The following is a 21,289-nucleotide window of genomic DNA, read 5'->3' as shown; positions in this document are numbered from 1 at the left end:
GGACTTATGATGAAGATGTTCAAATGTTGCTTGAAGAAAAAATAGATTGCTAATAATGGTAATGGCTTTTAGAGTTGTCTACTGCCAGAAATACAACTTACTTGATTTGTATGCTATTATATATTTTCAAAGAGGCACTAACTGTTGTGTCTGAAGTTTGCTACATTGGGTAACAGCTAGAATAATTAACATGATAATATTTTAAATATTATTGAAATTCCATTCCATTTATCCTCTTGATAGTGGTACCAAAAATGTTAATTAGTGCAGACTTACATATTCAAGGACTAATAGAAATTTAAACTGCACCAAAAAGAAAGCAAGGTACCACATATAAATTCTGCTTATTAAAAATGCAGTTCACAACGCTGAAATATTTTCAGAGGCTCCTGCCATTTCAGTAAATTGTTGCTACAACACTAAAAACATCTTACAGACATTTGCATACAAGACATACATCCACACACTCTCACACTTTCTCATTTTTTTTAACATGAGTAGGATCATCCACTATCATTTCTGAAGCTTATTTTTTCACTTAGTTTTTCATGCCAGTACATATATAGATGTATCGCTTTCTGTCCATTTGATCAGCATTCCATTATATGTCATAATTATTGAATTGCCCTCTTATTAATGACAGTACCCTGTATTTCTTATTTTAAACAACTATTTTTTTAATTTAATTTTATTTATTTTTGTATACAACAGGTTCTTATTAGTTATCCATTTTATACATATTAGTGTATACATGTCAATCCCAATCTCCCAATTCATCACACCACCCCACTACCACCACCACCACCACTTTCCCCCCTTGATGTCCATACGTTTGTTCTCTACATCCGTCACTCAATTTCTGCCCTGCAAACCGGTTCATCCGTACCATTTTTCTAGTTTCCATATACATGCGTTAATATATGATATTTGTTTTTCTCTTTCTGACTTACTTCACTCTGTATGACAGTGTCTAGATCTATCCATGTCTCTACAAATGACCCAGTTGCGTTCCTATTTATGGCTAAGTAATATTTCATTGTATATATGTACCACATCTTCTTTATCCATTCGTCTGTCAATGGGCATTTAGGTTGCTTCCACGACCTGGCTATTGTAAATAGTGCAGCAATAAACATTGGGGTGCATGCGTCTTTTTTAATTATGGTTTTCTCTAGGTATATGCCCAGTAGTGGGATTGCTGGGTCATATGGTAATTCTATTTTTAGTTTTTTAAGGAACCTCCATACTGTTCTCCATATTGGCTGTTATCAATTTACATTCCCACCAACAGTGCAAGAGGGTTCCCTTTTCTCCACACCCTCTCCAACATTTGTTTGTAGATTTTCTGATGATGCCCATTCTAACTGGTATGAGGTGATACATCACTGTAGTTTTGATTTGCACTTCTCTAATAATTAGTGATGTTGAGCAGCTTTTCATGTGCTTCTTGGCCATCTGTATGTCTTCTTTGGAGAAATGTCTATATAGGTCTTCTGCCCATTTTTGGATTGGGTTGTTTGTTGTTTTAATATTGAGCTGCATGAGCTGTTTATATATTTGGGAGATTAATCCTTTGTCTGTTGATTCGTTTGCAAATATTTTCTCCCATTCTAAGGGTTGCCTTTTTGTCTTGTTTATGGTTTCCCTTGCTGTGCAAAAGCTTTTAAGTTTCATCAGGTCCCATTTGTTTAGTTTTGTTTTTATTTCCATTATTCTAGGAGGTGGATCAAAAAAGATCTTCCTGTGATTTATGTCAAAGAGTGTTCTTCCTATGTTTTCCTCTAAGAGTTTTATAGTGTCCGGTCTTACATTTAGGTCTTGAATCCATTTTGAATTTATTTTTGTGTATGATGTTAGGGAGTGTTCTAATTTCATTCTTCTACATGTATCTGTCCAGTTTTCCCAGCACCACTTATTGAAGAGACTGTCTTTTCTCCATTGTATATCCTTGCCTCCTTTGTCATAGATTAGTTGATCATAGGTACGTGGGTTTATCTCTGGGCTTTCTATCCTGTTTCATTGCTCTATATTTCTGTTTTTCTGCCAGTACCATATTGTCTTGATTACTGTAGCTTTGTAGTATATTCTGAAGTTAGGGAGTCTAATTCCTCCAGCTCCATTTTTTTCTCCTCAAGACTGTTTTGGCTGTTTGGGGTCTTTTGTGTCTCCATGCAAATTTTAAGATTTTTTGTTCTAGTTCTGTTAAAAATGCCATTGGTAATTTGATGGCTCTTTCATTGAATCTGTAGATTCCTTTGGGTAGTATAGTCATTTTCACAATAGAGATTCTTCCAATCCAAGAGGATGGTATATCTCGCCATTTGTTGTTATCATCTTTAATTTCTTTCAACAGTGTCTTTTTTTTTTTTTTTTTTTTTTTTTGCTGTACGTGGGCCTCTCACTGTTGTGGCCTCTCCTGTTGTGGAGCACAGGCTCCGGACTCGCAGCCTCAGCGGCCATGGCTCACGGGCCCAGCCGCTCCGCGGCATGTGGGATCATCCCAGACCAGGGCACGAACCCATGTCCCCTGCATCGGCAGGCAGACTCTCAACCACTGCGCCACCAGGGAAGCCCTCAACAATGTCTTATAGTTTTCTGCATACAGGTCTTTTGTCTCCCTGGGTAGGTTTATTCCTAGGTATTTTATTCTTTTTGTTGCAGTGGTAAATGGGAGTGTTTCCTTAATTTCTCTTTCACATTTTTCATCATTAGTGTATAAGAATGCAAGAGATTTCTGTTCATTAATTTTGTATCCTACAACTTTACCAAATTCATTGATTAGCTCTAGTAGTTTTCTGGTGGCATCTTTAGGATTCTCTATGTACAGTATCATGTCATCTGCAAACAGTGACAGTTTTACTTCTTCTTTTCCAATTTGTTTTCCTTTCATTTCTTTTTCTTCTCTGATTCCCGTGGCTAGGACTTCCATAACTATGTTGAATAATAGTGGTGAGAGGGGACATCCTTGTCTTCTTCCTGATGTCAGAGGAAATACTTTCAGTTTTTCACCATTGAGAATGATGTTTGCTGTGGGTTTGTCATATATGGCTTTTATTATGTTGAGGTAGGTTCCCTCTATGCCCACTTTCTGGAGAGTTTTTATCATAAATGATGTTGAATTTTGTCAAAAGATTTTTCTGCATCTATTGAGATGATTATACGGTTTTTATTCTTCAATTTGTTAATATGGTGTATCACATCGACTGATGTATCAATTTGTTAATATGGTGTATCACAGTGTATCACATTGACTGATTTGCATATATTGAACAATCCTCGCATCCCTGGGATAAATCCCACTTGATCATGGTGTATGATCCTTTTAATGTGGTGTTGGATTCTGTTTGCTAGTATTTTGTTGAGGATTTTTGCATTTATATTCATCAGTGATATTGCTCTATAATTTTCTTTTTTGTAGTATTTTGTCTGGTTTTGGTATCAGGGTGATGGTGGCCTCATAGATTGAGTTTGGGAGTGTTCCTTCCTGTGCAGATTTTTGGAAGAGTTTATGAAGGATGGGTGTTAGCTCTTCTCTAAATGTTTGATAGAATTCACCTGTGAAGCCATCTTGTCCTGGGCTTTTGTTTGTTGGAAGATTTTAAATCACAGTTTCAATTTCATTACTTGTGATTGGTCTGTTTATATTTTCTATTTCTTCCTCATTCAGTATTGGAAGGTTATACCTTTCTAAGGATTTGTCCATTTCTTCCAGGTTGTCCATTTTATTGGCATAGAGTTGCTTATAGTAGTCTCCTCGGATGCTTTGTATTTCTGCGGTGTCTGTTGTAACTTTTCCTTTTTCATTTCTAGTTTTAAGTCCTCTCCCTCTTTTTCTTGATGAGTCTGGCTAATGGTTTATCAATTTTGTTTATCTTCTCAAAGAACTAGCCTTTAGTTTTATTGATCTTTGCTATTGTTTTCTTTGTTTCTATTTCATTTATTTCTGCTCAGATCATTATGATTTCTTTCCTTCTTCTAACTTTGGGTTTTGTTTGTTCTTTCTCTAGTTCCTTTAGATGTAAGGTTAGATTGTTTATTTGAGATTTTTCTTGTTTCTTGAGGTAGGCTTGTATAGCTATAAACTTCCCTCTTAGAACTGCTTTCGCTGCATCCCATAGGTTTTGGATCATCATGTTTTCATTGTCATTTGTCCCCAGGTATTTTTTAATTCCTCTTTGATTTCTTCAGTGATCTCGTGGTTATTTAGTATCATATTGTTTAGCCTCCATGTGTTTGTGTTTTTACGTTTTTTTTCAGTTGAATTCATTTCTAATCTCATAGCATTGTGGTCAGAAAAGATGCTTGATATGATTTCAATTTTCTTAAACTTACTGAGGCTTGATTTGTGACCCAAGATGTGATCTATCCTGGAGAATGTTCCATGCGCACTTGAGAAGAGAGTGTAATCTACTGTTTTTGGATGGAATGTCCTATAATTATCAATTAAATCGACCTGGTCTATTGTGTCATTTAAAGCTTCTGTTCCCTTATTTATTTTCGTTTTGGATGATCTGTCCATTGGTATAAGTGAGGTATTAAAGTCCCCCACTATTATTGTGTTACCGTCGATTTCCTCTTTTATAGCTGTTGACATTTGCCTTATGTGTTAAGGTGCTCATATGTTGGGTGCATATATATTTATATTTGTTATATCTTCTTCCTGGATTGATCCCTTGATCATTATGTAGTGTCTTTCCTTGTCTCTTGTAACATTCTTTATTCTAAAGTCTATTTTATCTGATATTAGTATTGCTACTCCAGCTTTCTTTTGATTTCCATTTGCATGGATTATCTTTTTTGATCCCCTCACTTTCAGTCTGAATGTGTCCCTAAGTGTGAAGTGGGTCTCTTGTAGACAGCATATATATGGGTCTTGTTTTTGTATCCATTCAGCAAGCCTGTGTCTTTTGGTTGGAGCATTTAATCCATTCACGTTTAAGGTAATTATCGATATGTATGTTCCTATTACCATTTTCTTAATTGTTTTGGGTTTGTTTTTGGAGGTCCTTTTCTTCTCTTGTGCGTCCCACTTAGAGAAGGTCTTTTAGCATTTGTTCTGGAGCTGGTTTGGTGGTGCTGCTTTCTCTTAGCTTTTGCTTGTGTATAAAGCTTTTGATTTCTCCATCGTATCTGAATGAGATCCTTGCTGGGTAGAGTAATCTTGGTTGTAGGGTCTTCCCTTTCATCACTTTAAGTATATCATGCCACTCCCTTCTGGCTTGTAGAATTTCTGCTGAGAAATTAGCTGTTAACCTTATGGGAGCTCCCTTGTATATTATTTGTCATTTTTCCCTTGCTGCTTTCAATAATTTTTCTTTGTATTTAATTTTTGCCAATTTTATTACTATGTGTCTCAGCATGTTTTTCCTTGGGTTTATCCTGTATGGGACTCTCCTGGACTTGGGTGGCTATTTCCTTTCCCATGTTGGGGAAGTTTTCAACTCTAATCTCTTCAGATACTCTCTCGGGTGCTTTCTCTCTCTCTTCTCCTTCTGGGACCCATATAATGCGAATGTTGGTGCATTTAATGTTGTCCCAGAGGTCTCTTAGGCTGTCTTCATTTCTTTTCATTCTTTTTCTTTATTCTGTTCCACAGCAGTTTATTCCACCATTCTGTCTTTCAGGTCACTTATCCGTTCTTCTGCCTCAGTTATTCTGCTCTTGATTCCTTCTAGTGTATTTTTCATTTTAGTTATTGTATTGTTCATCTCTGTTTGTTTGTTCTTTAATTTTTCTATGGCTTTATTAAACCTTTCTTGCATCTTCTCTGTTTTTGCCTCCATTGTTTTTCCGAGGTCCTGGATCAACTTTACTATCATTATTCTGAATTCTTTTTCTGGAACGTTGCCTATCTGCACTTCATTTAGGTTTTTTTCTGGGGTTTTATGTTGTTCCTTCATCTGGTACATAGCCCTCTGCCTTTTCATCTTGTCTGTCTTTCTGTGAATGTGGTTTTTGTTCCACAGGCTGCAGGATTGTAGTTCTTCTGGCTTGTGCTGTCTACCCTCTGGTGGATGAGGCTACTTAAGAGGCTTATGCAAGTTTCCTGATGGGAGGGACTGGTGGTGGGTAGAGATGGCTGTTGCTCTGGTGGGCAGAGCTCAGTATAACTTTAATCTGCTTGACTGCTGATGGGTGGGGCTGGGTTCCCTCTCTGTTGGTTGTTTGGCCTGAGGCAACGCAACACTGGAGCCTACCCGGGCTCTTTGGTGGGGCTAATGGCGGACTCTGGGAGGGCTTACACCAAGCAGTACTTCACACAACTTCTGCTGCCAGTTTCCTTGTCTGCACAGTGAACCACAGCCACCCCCCACCTCTGCAGGAGACCCTCCAACACTAGCAGGTAGGTGTGGTTCAGTCGCCCCTGGGGTCACTGCTCCTTCCCCTGAGTCCCGATGCGCACACTACTTTGTGTGTGCCCTCCAAGAGTGGAGTCTCTGTTTCCTGCAGTTCTGTCGAAGTCCTGCAATCAAATCCCTGTAGCCTTCAAAGTCTGATTCTCTAGGAATTCCTCCTTCTGTTGCCGGAACCCCAGGTTGGAAAGCCTGACAGGGGGCTCAGGACTTTCACTCCAGTGGGTGGACTTCTGTGGTATAAGTGTTCTCCCGTCTGTGAGTCAGCCACCCATCAGCTATGGGATTTGATTTTACTGTGATTGCACCCCTCATACTGTCTCATTGTGGCTTCTCCTTTGTCTTTGGCTGTGGGGTATCTTTTGTGGTGAGTTCCAGTGTCTTCCTGTCAATGATGTCCAGCAGCTAGTTGTGATTCTGGTGTTCTCGCAAGAGGGAGTGAGAGCACGTCCTTCTACTCCACCATCTTGGTTCCAATCTCTACAAGTAATTTCTTGATTATAGTTAAAGAACAAAAATGAGAAAGTTTTCATTAAGCAATATACATCATTTTACTACATATTTTCACATTTTAATTGTAGGTTGTCTTGATAGGATTAGTATATTTTCATTCTGGATCCAGGGGTCGTGGCATGTTGGACAAAAGCTAGAGAGATTTTATATGTTTCCAGGTAGATTTAGATTGAGTATTTTTTCCATTGGTCATCTTTGTTAGTAGATTACCTACAAGGTAGGCTTCTGCTTCAAATGAGATTGAAATCTTCAGGTATGAGACAGTTGAAGACCTATTCCCAAGCTCATATGCTCAAGATTGCCACCAATCTGTAGTCCCTGCTGTGGGAACTGGGACAGATTTTTAAGAGGTCCCTGACGTTAGGTGAGAGGCTGAATCCTTTATCAGGATTCATTAGATGTGCCAGCCTCATAGTACAGTACACTTCAAAGAAAAGTCTCATTGTGAAATTTTATCTAGTAAAATACAACTTCATCTGCCTTAAATTGTTTTATTTCATCAGTGAAATTGGACTCCTTTTTCTGAAGTATCTCTTAGCAATCCTACCGTTGCGGGATATGCATATTTTTCTGAAAACTTTTTACTTTCAATTTAGATGAGGTTGCTGAGTAAGAAATAAGTAGTATTTGGTTCACTTCCAATTAATCCATTTAAAACCTAATGTGCTACAGTCAATAGAACTGTTGCTTCTATGCAATGAGAATCCAGTACTAGAGTTAGATAGCAAATACATAGTTTTATAAAATGAGAAATACACCCCTCCCTTTTTTTTTTTTTTTTTTGCGGTACACGGGCCTCTCACTGTTGTGGCCTCTCCCATTGCGGAGCACAGGCTCCGGTCGTGCAGGCTCAGCGGCCTTGGCTCATAGGCCTAGCCACTGTGTGGTATGTGGGATCTTCACAGGCCGGGGCACAAACCTGTGTCCCCTGCATCAGCAGGCAGACTCTCAACCACTGCGCCACCAGGGAAGCCCTGTAGTTACTTAAAAAAAATTTTTTTTTATTAATTGATTTGTTTTATTTATTTATTTATTTTGGCTGCGCTGCGTCTTCATTGCTGTGCATGGGCTTTTCTCTAGTTGCGGCGAGCAGGGGCTACTCTTCATTGTGGTGCTCGTGCTTCTCATTGTGGTGACTTCTCTTGTTGTTGAGTGTGGGCTCTAGATGCGTGGGCTTCAGTAGTTCTGGCACGTGGGCTTAAGTAGTTTTGGCTCATGGGCTCTAGAGCGCAGGCTCAGTAGTTGTGGTGCCTGGACTTCGTTGCTCCATGGCATGTGGGATCTTCCCTGACCAGGGATTGAGCCCGTGTCCCCTCCATTGGCAGGTGGATTCTTAACCACTGCGCCACCAGGGAAGTCCCCTATATAGTTACTTTACCAGTGTTCTTTAGTTCTTTATATGGCTTCAAGTTATTGTCTAGTGTCCTTTCACTTGAGCCTGAATGACTCCCTTTAGCATTTCTTTCTTTCTTTTTTAAAAAATTTATTTATTTTTGGCTGCATTGTGTGTTCATTGCTGTGTGCAGGCTTTCTCTAGTTTCAGCGAGCAGGGGCTACTCTTCCTTGCACAGGCTTCTCATCACAGTGGCTTCTCTTGTTGCGGAGCACAGGCTGTAGGTGAGTTGGCTTCAGTAGTTGTAGCATGCAGGCTCAGTAGTTGTGGCACCCGGGCTTAGTTGCTACATGGCATGTGGGATCTTCCCAGACCAGGGCTCAAACCCTTGTCCCCTGCATTGGCAGGCGGATTCTAATTTCTCTTTCACTATTGAAGGATAGTTTTCCCTGATATAGAATTCTTGGGAATTCTACAGAAAACACTTGTTTTCTTTCAGCACTTTAAACAATGTCATACCATTGCCTTCTGACTTCCACGGTTTCTAACGAGAGATTAACTGTTACCTTTTTTGAGGATCCCTTATACATTTCAAGTTGCTTCTCTTGCTGCTTCATGAGTCTCTCTTTATTTTTGGCTTTTTATAATTTGATTATAATGTGTCTCAGTATGGAACTCCGCTTTGAGTTCCTTGAGTTTCTTGGATGTGTAGACTCATTTCTTTTATTAAATTTGGGAAGTTATTGACGATTATTTCTTCAAATATTCTTTCTCCAATTTCTCTTCTTCTGGGGCTCTCATAATGTGTATTTTGGTGCGATTAACGGTGCCTCACAAGTTTTATAGGCTGTGTTCATTTTCTTCATTGTTTTTCTGTTTCTGCTTCTCAGATTGCATAATTTTTGTATCCTATCTTGAAGTTTAGTAATTCTTTTTTCTCTCTGCTCAGATCTGCTGTAAACCACTCTGGTGAATTTTTCATTTCCGTTTTTGTACTTTTGAGCTCACAAGTGTCTTTTTAATTCCTTTTTATAATTTCTATCTCTTTATTGCTCTTCTCCATTTGTTGAGACATTGTTTTCCTGGTTTCCTATAATTCTTTGTCCACGGTTTCCTTAGTTCTTTGAGCATATTTAAAGTCTTTGCTAGTAACTCCAATGTCTGTATTTCCTGAGGACAGTTTCTGTTCATTTCTTCTGTCCTGTGAATGGGGCATACTTTCTTGTTTCTTCCCATGCTTTGTAATTTTTTGTTTAAAATTGTATGTTTTGGATATCATTATGGTCAAAAAGGAAACAAAAGAAAAATATTCTCCAAGTCTTTGGAGATTAGCTTTGTGTTAGGGCCCTCTGTTAACACTTATCCAGGCCTTTTACAATTCTGCCTTAGCCTTCACTTCCTGCTAGAGCCTAAATACTTCCTACTGGCTGAGCCAGCCAGTTATGAAACCTTATAGTCTTCTCTGAGCATGCATCCTGCCCTGGACCTGTGTGTGGTTTTCTAGATTCCCCAGTATATTTGGAAGCTTTTCAATGCCCTTATTCCCCAAAGTTTCTCCACCCAGCTTTTACTCCCTGACCTTCAGCATTTTTGTTGTGTGCCTCAACTATTATATTTTGCCCCAGGCTATAGTACTTGTTCATTTGGCTTTCAGTGTTTTCAGGGAATGTTCTCCACTTAGTCATAGCTACTTCCCTGTCCTGAGAGAATTCTGAGTTAGGCAGAACAAAGATAGACCTCTTGAATCAGTCCTTCAGGGAACTCATAGACATGTCAAAACATCATAATTCCTTTGAAACAAGATCACTCTTCTCCCTCTGGGACCAGGTACCCACCTTGGGAACATGCACAGCCGTGTTCATATCTGCCAGCACTCCAGGGCAGGGGAGAGTTCTCCTCACCACAGAGTTCTCCTACCGTTTCAGTGGCCTTTCTTTTTCCAGTTATATTTTTAGTTGGTTGCTGTAATATTTGACTAACTTCCAGAGTTTCAGTAAAGTTGAGTTTGATAATATTTGCCAAGTTATTGGTGCTTCTTGGGAGGAAAGCCCCCCAAAGTTCCTTCGTCTGCCATTTTGACTGAGGTCCTCATAGAATGAACTAGGTAATATCCTCCCCTATTTGATTTTCTGGAAGACTTGTGTAGACTTGGCATTAATTTTTTCTTACATGTTTAGTAGAATTCATTCAGAAAGCCATCCAGGCCTGGTGTTTCTTGGTAGGAAAGTTTTAAAATACAAATTTACCTTCCTTAATAGATATAGGAAATATTCAGGTAATCTATCCCTTCTTGAGTAAGCTTTGGCAGTCTTATTTTTTCTTCTTTTAATTTTTTATTGGAGTATAGTTGATGGCAGTTTGTGTCTTGGAAGGAATTTCTCTGTTTCATCTAAATTTCATCTAAATTGTCAAGTCTGTTCTCAGTATTTGTTTGAAGACCTAACTTCCCATTGGTGACTTAATACTGTTTATTTCATTAGTCTTCTCTCAATGACTTTTCCCCTTATTCTGGCATATTCAATATTGCTTTACTCTATTTCTGGAAGTTTTATCCAACCAAATTATTGTTTTTTAGACCCTCAAAGTCCTCCTTATAGTCACCCTCTTTGAATTCTCAGTTATTTTTCTAATTTTTCCTTTTCCCAATTTCTTATTAGTAACTTCTAAGTCTTTACTTGTGTTAATGACTTACCAACTATGATTTTAACGTTGTTTGGAACTTGTAATAGATTTTCTTCAAAAAAATCAACTTGCAAATTTTGTAGCCAAACCCATTTATCCACTGGGAACTTTCCTGTACCAGCATAGGTTAGAGTCAGTCAGCATAGGATAATGTATAAATTGTGGAGCTATGCTGCCTGGCCTTTGATCTTAACTTTGCCATGTGTCCTAATTTCTCCTCTGGGCCTCTTTTCTTGCACCTGAAAAATGGAGGTGATAATAGTATTTACTTCATATAAAAATTATATGAGTTAAAACAATCTAGTACAAAGTTAGAACTCATCAATTATTTACTACTATTATTTATCAACAATGACTCTGTGTTAAAAATGGAAACTTCTGGGCTTCCTGGTGGCGCAGTGGTTGAGAGTCCACCTGCTGATGCAGGGGACACGGGTTCGTGCCCCGGTCTGGGAGGATCCCACATGCCGCGGAGCGGCTGGGCCCGTGAGCCACGGCCACTGAGCCTGCGCGTCCGGAGCCTGTGCTCCGCAACGGGAGAGGCCACAACAGTGAGAGGCCCGCGTACCGCAAAAAAAAAAAAAAAAAAAAAAAGGAAACTCCTTAGAGGTAGGGAGCAGTGCTTCTGTTTACCTGATCTTATTCATCATCCAACACAATGCCTTGATGACTGTCCTTTTTTGGTCTCATTTTTTTAAAAAGAATTTTATCAAATTATTTCCCAACTGTATAATGAAAAATAACAAATTTTATCCATCTTCAATGTCTCTGTTTCCTCAAGGTATAGAAAACTCAGTGTATAATTTCTAACTACTTGGATATCGGTGTTTCTGAGCTTTTCTGGGCCAGCAAGCAGTTGGTGAATGGGGCTCTGTGAAATAGATAGTGCTTTATTTTTGAAAAGGAAAGGGTCACTTTTAGTTTTGTGTGTAAAGGTGTCCAGATCTTTGCTTTAGAAAGATTTCATTGTGTATGCTTCAGTGTTGCACTTTATGTTTAGTAATTAAGAACATGGATGAAGCTATAAATTTGTATGTGTGGGTGTGTGGTGTATATGTGCTTGAAAAAAAACAAGAGTTTCTCTGGAAGAATACTCAAGAAATGGGTGATATTTGTTGCCTGTAAAGAGGGAAAATGTGTGGTTGGTGGATAGGGATGGGAGGGAGATTGTATTCCCTTTTTGACCTTTTGAATTTAGTGACATATTATCAATACATACATTACCCATTTAAAAAAAGTCATTTAGGGGCTTCCCTGGTGGCGCAGTGGTTGAGAGTCTGCCTTCCGATGCAGGGGACACGGGTTCGTGCCCCGGCCTGGGAAGATCCCACATGCCACGGAGCGGCTAGGCCCGTGAGCCATGACCACTGGGCCTGCACATCCGGAGCCTGTGCTCCGCAACAGGAGAGGCCACAACAGTGAGAGGCCCACGTAGGGACTTCCCTTGTGGCCTAGCAGTTAAGACTCCACGCTCCCAGTGCAGGGGGCCCAGGTTCAATCCCTGGTCAGGAAACTAGATCCCACATGCTGCAACTAAGAGCCCACATGCCAGAACTAAAGATGCCTCATGCCACAACTGAAAAAGATCCCACATGCTGCAACTAAAGATCCCGCATGCCACAACGAAGATCCCGAACGAGGCAACAAAGATGCCATCCCGTGTGCTGCAACTAAGACCAGCCACGGTCAAATAAATAAATATATATTTTTTAAAAAGTTATTTTTAGCAATACAAAAAATATGCAGTGAAAACTCTTACACTCACCTCAGACATCCAAAAACCCCTCCGGAGAAGCAACCACTGTTAAATTCCTTCTGTAGACTTCCAGAAATGTCTGTTTATTACAAGACTATATGTTTTTATATCCTTTTCTAACATACTAATGGGAATTACTATACCCACTTAACCTATTTTCCTTAGCAATTGGGAACATATACATCTTCCTAATTCTTTTAATGCTGCATAGTATCCATTATACCATAAATTTTTAGCAGATTGCTGTTAGAGGACATGTAGGTAGTTTCCAGCTTTTGCAGTTATAAATGACAACTGCAGTGAACATCTTATACATGGATTTTTCTGCAAATGTAAAAGTGTAGTTGAGGAATAAATTCCTGGAAGTAGTATTGCTGGATCAAAGGATAAATACATTTGAAGTTTGTTATTGCCAGATTACCCTCCAAACTGATGGCACTCCCAATAATAATATATATTGGGAGCCTGTTTTCCCATCACTAACACTTTGTGTTACAAAATTTTATTTATCGTTGTTAATGTGGTAGGTAAAAATGGATCTTGTTTTGATTTGTAACTAGTAAATAGTAGAGCCACAATTTGAAGCCAGCATCTTAATTGAGCTGGTACTGATACTACAAAGCTGGAACTAATAACTAATATTCTTAACCACTACATTGTATGTACTACCTCAACGTGGTGAATAATTGAGCATGTTGAGCATTTTAGTGTATATATATATATATATATATATATATATATTTTTTTTTTTTTTTTTTTTTTTTTTGAGGTACGTGGGCCTCTCACTGTTGTGGCCTCTCCTGTTGCGGAGCACAGGCTCCGGACGCGCAGGCTCAGCGGCCATGGCTCACGGGCCCAGCCGCTCCGTGACCTGTGGGATCTTCCCAGACCGGGGCGCGAACCCGTGTCCCCTGCATCGGCAGGCAGACTCTCAACCACTGCGCCACCAGGGAAGCCCTAGCGTATATATTTTTTAAATTAATTAATTAATTTTATTTTTGACCATGTTGGGTCTTCGCTGCTGCACGCGGGCCCCCTTTAGTTGCGGCGAGCGGGGGCCACTCTTCGTTGCGGTGTGCGGGCCCCCCACTGCGGCGGCCTCTCCCGCCGTAGAGCACGGGCTCCAGGTACGAGGGCTTCAGGAGTTGTGGCTCCCGGGCTCCAGAGTGCAGGCCCAGTAGCTGCGGCGCACGGGCCCAGCTGCTCCGCGGCACGCAGGATCCTCTCAGACCAGGGCTCGAACCTGCGTCCCCTGCATTGGCAGGTGGACTCCCAACCACTGCACCACCAGGGAAGCCCTAGCATATTTTTAAGGTATTTGCACTTCTTGTTTATGTGCACTTTGTCTATATTCCTATTATGGATTTACTATCATTTTTTTAAGTGTCTTCTTACTGGCAAGCATCATAGAAATAATTGATTCAGCCAGGAAACATCAAAAGATGATAAAACTAGTGGGTGAAAAGTTTAATGCAGGGCAGGATATTTACAGTGCTTTGAGTACTTCCCCCCCAAACGGTGATTGATTATTAAAGGGAAAATGGAACTTTACAGTGAAGAAACCTGGCAGACACCAACTCAGTCATGTGATCAAGCTTAACTTCTCTAGTAATGGGACAAATCAAAAATGTGTACCACGTGATAGGATTCAATGAGAAGAACACAGCATCTCTTCTGTGATTTTCTGCCAAAGATGCAAACTTTGATCATGAGGAAACATCAGATAAGTTGAGGAACATTTTAAAAAGTAACTGGCCTATAATCTTCAAAAATGCCAAGATCATGAAGGACAAGAAAAGTAAGTTTGAAATTATTTCAAAATAAAAAGAAAAATTCCTCTTTTCATAACTTGGGACCAGTTCGTTTTTTCAAACCAATATTAAAATCCACTAAGGTAAATGTATAACTAGTTTTTAGAGGTATATTTGTCACAAAAAGTTAGTTATAATTGATTCTTGAGTTTCTTTTATTATCTTCAAATCCAAGTCCATTTTAAATCCATTATATACAGTCTTTCCTCATTATTCATGAATTTCATATTTGGAATTCAACTACTTGCTAAAGTGTATTTGTAGTCCTGAAATCAATACTCAGAACACTGTCCCAGTCATTTGTAGATATGTGTAGAGCAGTGAAAAACTTGAGTTCAGATGTAATGTTCCCAGCTGAAGGTCTAACAAGGCCTTCTTGCTTCATCTCTTGTACTGTAAACATGTGTCCTTTTTGCTATGTATTTAGTGCCTTATTTTTCACATTTTTGTGCATTTTGTTGGTGATTTCACAGTTTAAAATGGCCCTTAAGTGTAATGCTGAACTACTGTCTAGTGTTCCTATGCACAAGAAGGCTGTGATATTCCTTATGAAGAAGGAAAAACATCTGGTAGATGAGCTTCATTAGGGCATGAGGTATAGTGCTGTTGACCATGAGTGCAATGTTAATAAAGTGATAATATATATTTTAAAAGGTATCTTTAAGTACATAAAATCTGGTTTTTTTGGCTGCGTCGGGTCTTAGTTGCAGTATACAGGGTCTTAGTTGTGGTGTGCAGGCTTCTCTCTAGTTGTGGCGTGTGGGTTTTTTCTCTCTAGTTGTGCCACACAGGCTCCACGCCACGTGGGTTCTGTAGTTTGTGGCACTTGGGCTTTCTCATTGAGGGGTGCGAGCTCAGTAGCTGTGGCAGGTGGGCTTAGTTGCCCCGCGCCATATGGGATCTTAGTTCCCTGACCAGGGATCGAACCCGAGTGCCCTGCATTGGAAGGTGGATTCTTTACCACTGGAGCACCAGGGAAGTCCCTAAAATCTGTTTTTTAAAAGGGAGTTTATACCAACTTTCCCCAAATGGGACACTATTGTTCATTGCTTATATATATGAATGCTACAGAATGGACTGCTTTTGATACTACTAATGAAACTAGTTTTTAAATACAAAGAAAATGCCAGGCCTTTAATATTTACAGTTTGAATGAAGCACTCTTACTAGGAGAAAAGGAGAAAAAGTTCACCTAGAGATTGAAGACAGACTAGTGCCAAAATTTCATAAAACTCAGAACTCATTTTTGAAGTGGAATTAGTGGCTATCGATTGAAATAACAGTGCTGTGGATCAACAATGACATAAATGTGTGGCCTTGAAGAAACATGTAACTTACTACAACTGCTTACTATTGTGGATAATTCTTCAATGAATCCAGTTAAAGTTTGCTTACATACTTGCTCCTCACCTTTTGAGAAATATGCCCCTTTACAAATCTCTGAAGTCTAAGATATTTTATTATAGTTATATAAAGTATTGGTTAAATAAAACTGATTTCTTTCACTTCATGTCACTAAAAATCTCAGTATTTTTTGATAAGGTACACTGTTTGACCACGTACTTTATTACAGGCAGTGAGGTCACTCAAGGAGACAATCGAAGACTGTTGGGACCAGGATGCAGAGGCTCGGCTTACCGCACAGTGTGCTGAGGAGAGGATGGCTGAACTTATGATGATATGGGAAAGAAACAAATCTGTGAGCCCAACAGTCAATCCAATGTCTACTGCTATGCAGAATGAGCGGTAAGACCCTGAAGGTTTGGAATCCCTCTGTCAGTATTTAAAACTGATACCAAACAGAGAACAGGAAATAAATACTATTAAACCAGACTAAAAGTGCAGTGATTAACTTGTACAATCTAATGTCATAATTTTTCTTTCAGTATTCCTGTTCTTTTACTGAAGTTTTTGTTTGGTATAAGTGCAAGGTGAAATCTGTGTTTTTGTATATCTGACGATATAGTAAAAGATCAGTCTTTCTCTGTTAATGCTGCAAGTTCCCTACAGTAATGAAGGAAAAACATTTTCATAGTTCCAAAAGTTTATAAGCACTTCTACATACTATATTGTCTTGATTATACTTTGTTGGTATTATTTCTCTTTCCCCTGCATTTTGTTTGTTTGTTTGTTTACCTCTATGAATTTGCCTATGTATCTAACCACTGCTTCACTGGAAACTAAAGTTTCCAGCCTTCCTATCCAATGTTCTTTCTTTATAGAATGCTACTACATTTACAAGAAAGCAATTTGTAAGGTCTTTTCATCCCATTATGAGCATTATTTCATGAGATATTTCTTAGAACTATTAGAACTGTGATTTTTGGTTCTAAATAAAAGGGCTTAAAAAAATTCCTAAAACTTGGAACTTTCAGACTGTGTAATCTGTGTTTCTTTGTTCCATGTTTAGGGGATAAAGTCTTCCCCAAAATTTGTCATTTTATCTAAAATGTTATGTTAAAAGTTTTCAGAAGGGCATCCAGGAAAGAGTAACCAGAGAAAATTGAGATAAAAACAACTCAATTCTTGAATCATTTTCTTTGCTATTTTCTGTTGTTCTAATTTCTGAGAACGGTTTGTGTTATGAATTATAGGCCCAAAATTGGGTTTACACTACTTACATTTAGACTGAATTACCTTCAGCATATAAACCTTTATTCCCATTATATCAGGAAGTCAAGGAAGGTAGAGACTAGCAATTCTAAATATAAATTTCTTCATTTTACACACACCTGAAGATAGTCTTACTCTTCCATCTCCCTTTATCTCTGTATTTTCTACGTGCTTTAGTATGCTATTTGCATCTCTCTTAAGAGTCAGCTAGTTTTACTTTAAGTGTTTCTGAACTTTTCTTGACTGGTAAGAAGAAACTTTGATGCTCCTCCTTTCTTTGGCTATTTTTGCCTCCTGTGTTATTCAGCTCTACCCTTTACATGCTTCTTTTCATGTCTTCTAAATAGTTTCCTCCAAATCATGGTTCATCCCACACTCATTCCACTCTAGGTTTCATTGTATTGAATCTTACCCTACATCCCTCCGTAACTTCCTTGTCTTGTGCAGTACAAAAGCTTTTTTCTTCCTCCCCTTCCTGTCATTCCCCTCATAATAACTTCATCAGTCTTTCTTCATAGCACTTCTCCTTTAGTTGCTGCTTTTCTGCTATAACACTTGTATCTATTAATGTTCCCAATGTTTATACTTGATTGTTTTAGTTAAAACTCTCCCTCACTTTTATTTTATTTTATTTCATTTCATTTCGTTTCATTTCGTTTTTCCTTCCAGTTTTATTGAGGTATAATTGATATATAGCATCATATAAGTTTAACATAAATAGCGTAATGATTTGACTCACATACATCATTAAATGATTATCACAATAAATTTAGTGAATATTCATCATCTCATATAAATACAAAATTAAGGAAATAGGGAAAAAAACAATTTTTTCCCTTTGTGATGAGATCTCTTCGGATTTACTCTCTTAACAACTTTCATACATAACATACAGCAGTGCTAATTATATTTATCATGTACATTACATCCCTAGTACTTATTTATCTTATAACTGGAAGTTTGGACCTTTTGACTGCCTTCATCCAGTTCCGCCTACCCCCACCCTTTGCCTCTAGTAGCCACAAGTCTGATCTCTTTTTCTATGAGTTTGTTTTTGAAATATAATCAACCTACAACACTATGTTAGTTCCTGTTACACAACATAGTGATTTGGTATTTCTGTATATTTCAAAATGATCACCAAGATACGTCCAGTTACAGTATATCACCATACAAAGTTATTACATAGTTATTTACTATATTCCCCCACAGTGTGCATTTCATACCCATGACTCATTTATAATGCAACTAGAATTTTATACCTCTTCATCTCCCTCACCTATTTCTTTCCTCCCTCCAACCCCCTCTTCTCTGGCAACTACCTGTTTCTTCTCTGTATCGGTACCTCTGTTTCTGTTTAGTTTTGTTTGTTCATTTGTTTTGTTTTTTAGATTCAGTGTAAAAGTGAAATCATATAGTATATCTGTTCACCTATCAATAGGCACTTGGGTTGCTTCCATATCTTGGCCTGGCTTTTATTTTTAAAACATAAATATATTATAGTGTGATGCTCAAGAACCATCACTCCCAAGGTGTGATAGTGACAGTGAAAAACCCTTGGTAACTGGAGAGCAGTTCTGAATCTTTGATTATTTATTTATTTATTTATTTATATTTGGGTCTTCGTTGCTGCGTGCTGGCTTTCTCTAGTTGCGGCCAGCAGGGGCTACTCTTTGTGGTACGTGGGCTTCTCATTGCAGTGGCTTCTCTTGTTGTGGAGCATGGGCTCTAGGTGCGCAGGCTTCAGTCGTTGTGGCATACGGGCTCAGTTGTGGCTCGTGGGCTCTAGAGCGCAGGCTCAGTAGTTGCGACGCGCGGGCTTAGTTGCTCCACGGCATGTGGGATCTTCCTGGACCAGGGCTCAAACCCGTGTCCCCTGCATTGGCAGGCAGATTCTTAACCACTGCGCCACCAGGGAAGTCCTGAATCTTTGATTTTTTTTTTTTTTTTTTAATATGAGTGTCACATTCTGTCTTGTACTCTAGGCTCTAAGACCCATATCTAAGACCTTCATTGATATGGCTCAGTCTACCTAGGAAGATATGTTTCTTTGCTAGACTATGCCATTTAATGGAACACTTTGGAATAACCTAAAAGCTTGTGTTCTTTTTACTATTTGGAACTTATTTGGTAATATATTTGTTGAGTAGCCACTGTGTATCTAGAATGGTGGAAACGCAAAAGACACATGCCTTGGTTCCTCCTCTCACAGAACTTCATGTCTCGTGCAAATATACAATTTATAAAGATATATTTGCTAATATTACAAAACTATAGGGGAGATCTTTAAAAATAATAACTCTTATAAACCAAAATAATGAACATCTATAAAAATCATATCTAGATTGACATAGGTTTTTTGGTAGGGTTAAGTAGTATAAAACTAGCCTTTAGCAAGTTATTAGTTGATACTTGATTAATATTTGATTATAATTTTTTTTCTTAAATAATCTCTAGAATACTGTGGGTTAGAAATAAAATAAAAAGCAGTTCATACTTTAAAATCAGAGGTGTTAAACTTGGAGAGTCAGTTTGTCATAAATGTATTCTCAACATGGCACTTTTTTTCTTTCTTTAAGCAACCTGTCACACAATAGGCGTGTGCCAAAGATTGGCCCTTATCCAGATTATTCTTCTTCCTCATACATTGAAGACTCTATCCATCACACTGACAGCATTGTGAAGAATATTTCCTCTGAGCATTCGATGTCCAGCACTCCTTTGACTATAGGGGAGAAGAACCGAAACTCGATTAACTATGAAAGGCAGCAAGCACAAGCTCGAATCCCCAGCCCTGAAACAAGCGTCACCAGCCTGTCTACCAACACTACAACCACAAACACCACTGGCCTCACTCCAAGCACCGGCATGACCACTATATCTGAGATGCCATACCCAGATGAAACAAATCTGCATGCTACAAATGTTTCACAGACAATCGGGCCAACCCCTGTCTGCTTACAACTGACAGAAGAAGACTTGGAGACCAACAAGCTGGACCCAAAAGAAGTTGATAAAAACCTCAAGGAAAGTTCTGATGAGAATCTCATGGAGCATTCTCTTAAACAGTTCAGTGCGCCAGACCCCCTGAGCAGTACCAGTTCTAGCTTGCTTTACCCCCTCATAAAGCTTGCGGTGGAAGTGACTGGGCAGCAGGACTTCACACAGGCTGCAAATGGCCAAGCATGTTTAATTCCTGATGTCCCACCTGCTCAGATCTATCCTCTCCCCAAGCAACAGAACCTTCCTAAGAGACCTACTAGTTTGCCTTTAAACACCAAAAATTCAACAAAGGAGCCCCGGCTGAAATTTGGCAGCAAGCACAAATCAAACTTGAAACAAGTAGAAACTGGAGTTGCCAAGATGAATACAATCAATGCTGCAGAACCTCATGTGGTGACAGTCACCATGAATGGTGTGGCAGGTAGAAACCACAACGTTAACTCCCATGCTGCCACTACCCAGTATGCCAATGGGGTAGTACCATCTGGCCAGATAGCCAACACAGTGGCACATAGAGCCCAAGAAATGCTGCAGAATCAGTTCATTGGTGAGGACACCCGGCTGAATATTAATTCCAGTCCTGATGAGCATGAACCTTTACTGAGACGAGAGCAACAGGCTGGCCACGATGAAGGTGTTCTGGATCGTCTTGTGGACAGGAGGGAACGGCCACTGGAAGGCGGCCGAACTAATTCCAATAACAACAACAGCAATCCATGTTCAGAGCAAGATGTTCTTACACAGGGTGTTCCAAGCACAATAGCAGACCCTGGACCATCAAAGCCTAGAAGAGCACAGAGGCCTAATTCTCTGGATCTTTCAGCCACAAATGTCCTTGATGACAGCAGTTTGCAGTGTAAGTGGAGGGATTGTATAATCTCTCCTTGTCTTTTGGGACCATTTAAGTAACTACTTAGATAGAAACAGATTGTGTTTCAACAGCAGTATTTACTTTTCCGCATTTGATTGGACTTCAAAAGTAATTAGACTATTGTAAAGAAAAAAGTAATTTTTTGTTGATAATTAAAAAGTCAGTGTCACAATAATCAGAATAATTACCAATTTAGTACGTGCCTTATGTAGCTGCTGGTTTATAATGCAACTCACATACTTTCTGTGAATAGTTGAGATAAAGTATTCACCAGTTTAAAAGATCCAAGTAAAATGATACCAGTATAACTTTTGAAACAGTTTGTTGAGCATATTATACCTATTATATACACAT

The 21,289-nt window shown here is 39.0% G+C and overlaps 1 protein-coding gene across 1 annotated transcript in view; it reads left to right on the top strand.

Annotated features, from left to right (window-relative positions):
• BMPR2 (bone morphogenetic protein receptor type 2) overlaps positions 1-21,289 on the top strand; it is a 201,421-nt gene that overhangs the window by 171,650 nt on the left and 8,482 nt on the right. Inside the window, exons 11-12 of the mRNA XM_067740963.1 lie at positions 16,022-16,194; positions 19,641-20,920. Of these exons, the coding sequence (XP_067597064.1) occupies positions 16,022-16,194; positions 19,641-20,920 (1,453 nt within the window). The remainder of the gene's footprint in view (positions 1-16,021; positions 16,195-19,640; positions 20,921-21,289) is intronic.

Source organism: Pseudorca crassidens, chromosome 6 (genome assembly GCF_039906515.1).
Source record: "Pseudorca crassidens isolate mPseCra1 chromosome 6, mPseCra1.hap1, whole genome shotgun sequence".
NCBI classification, from domain to species: Eukaryota; Metazoa; Chordata; class Mammalia; order Artiodactyla; family Delphinidae; genus Pseudorca; species Pseudorca crassidens.
The sequence above is the reverse complement of the archived record's forward strand: the minus strand, read 5'-3'. Positions and strand labels throughout refer to the sequence as shown.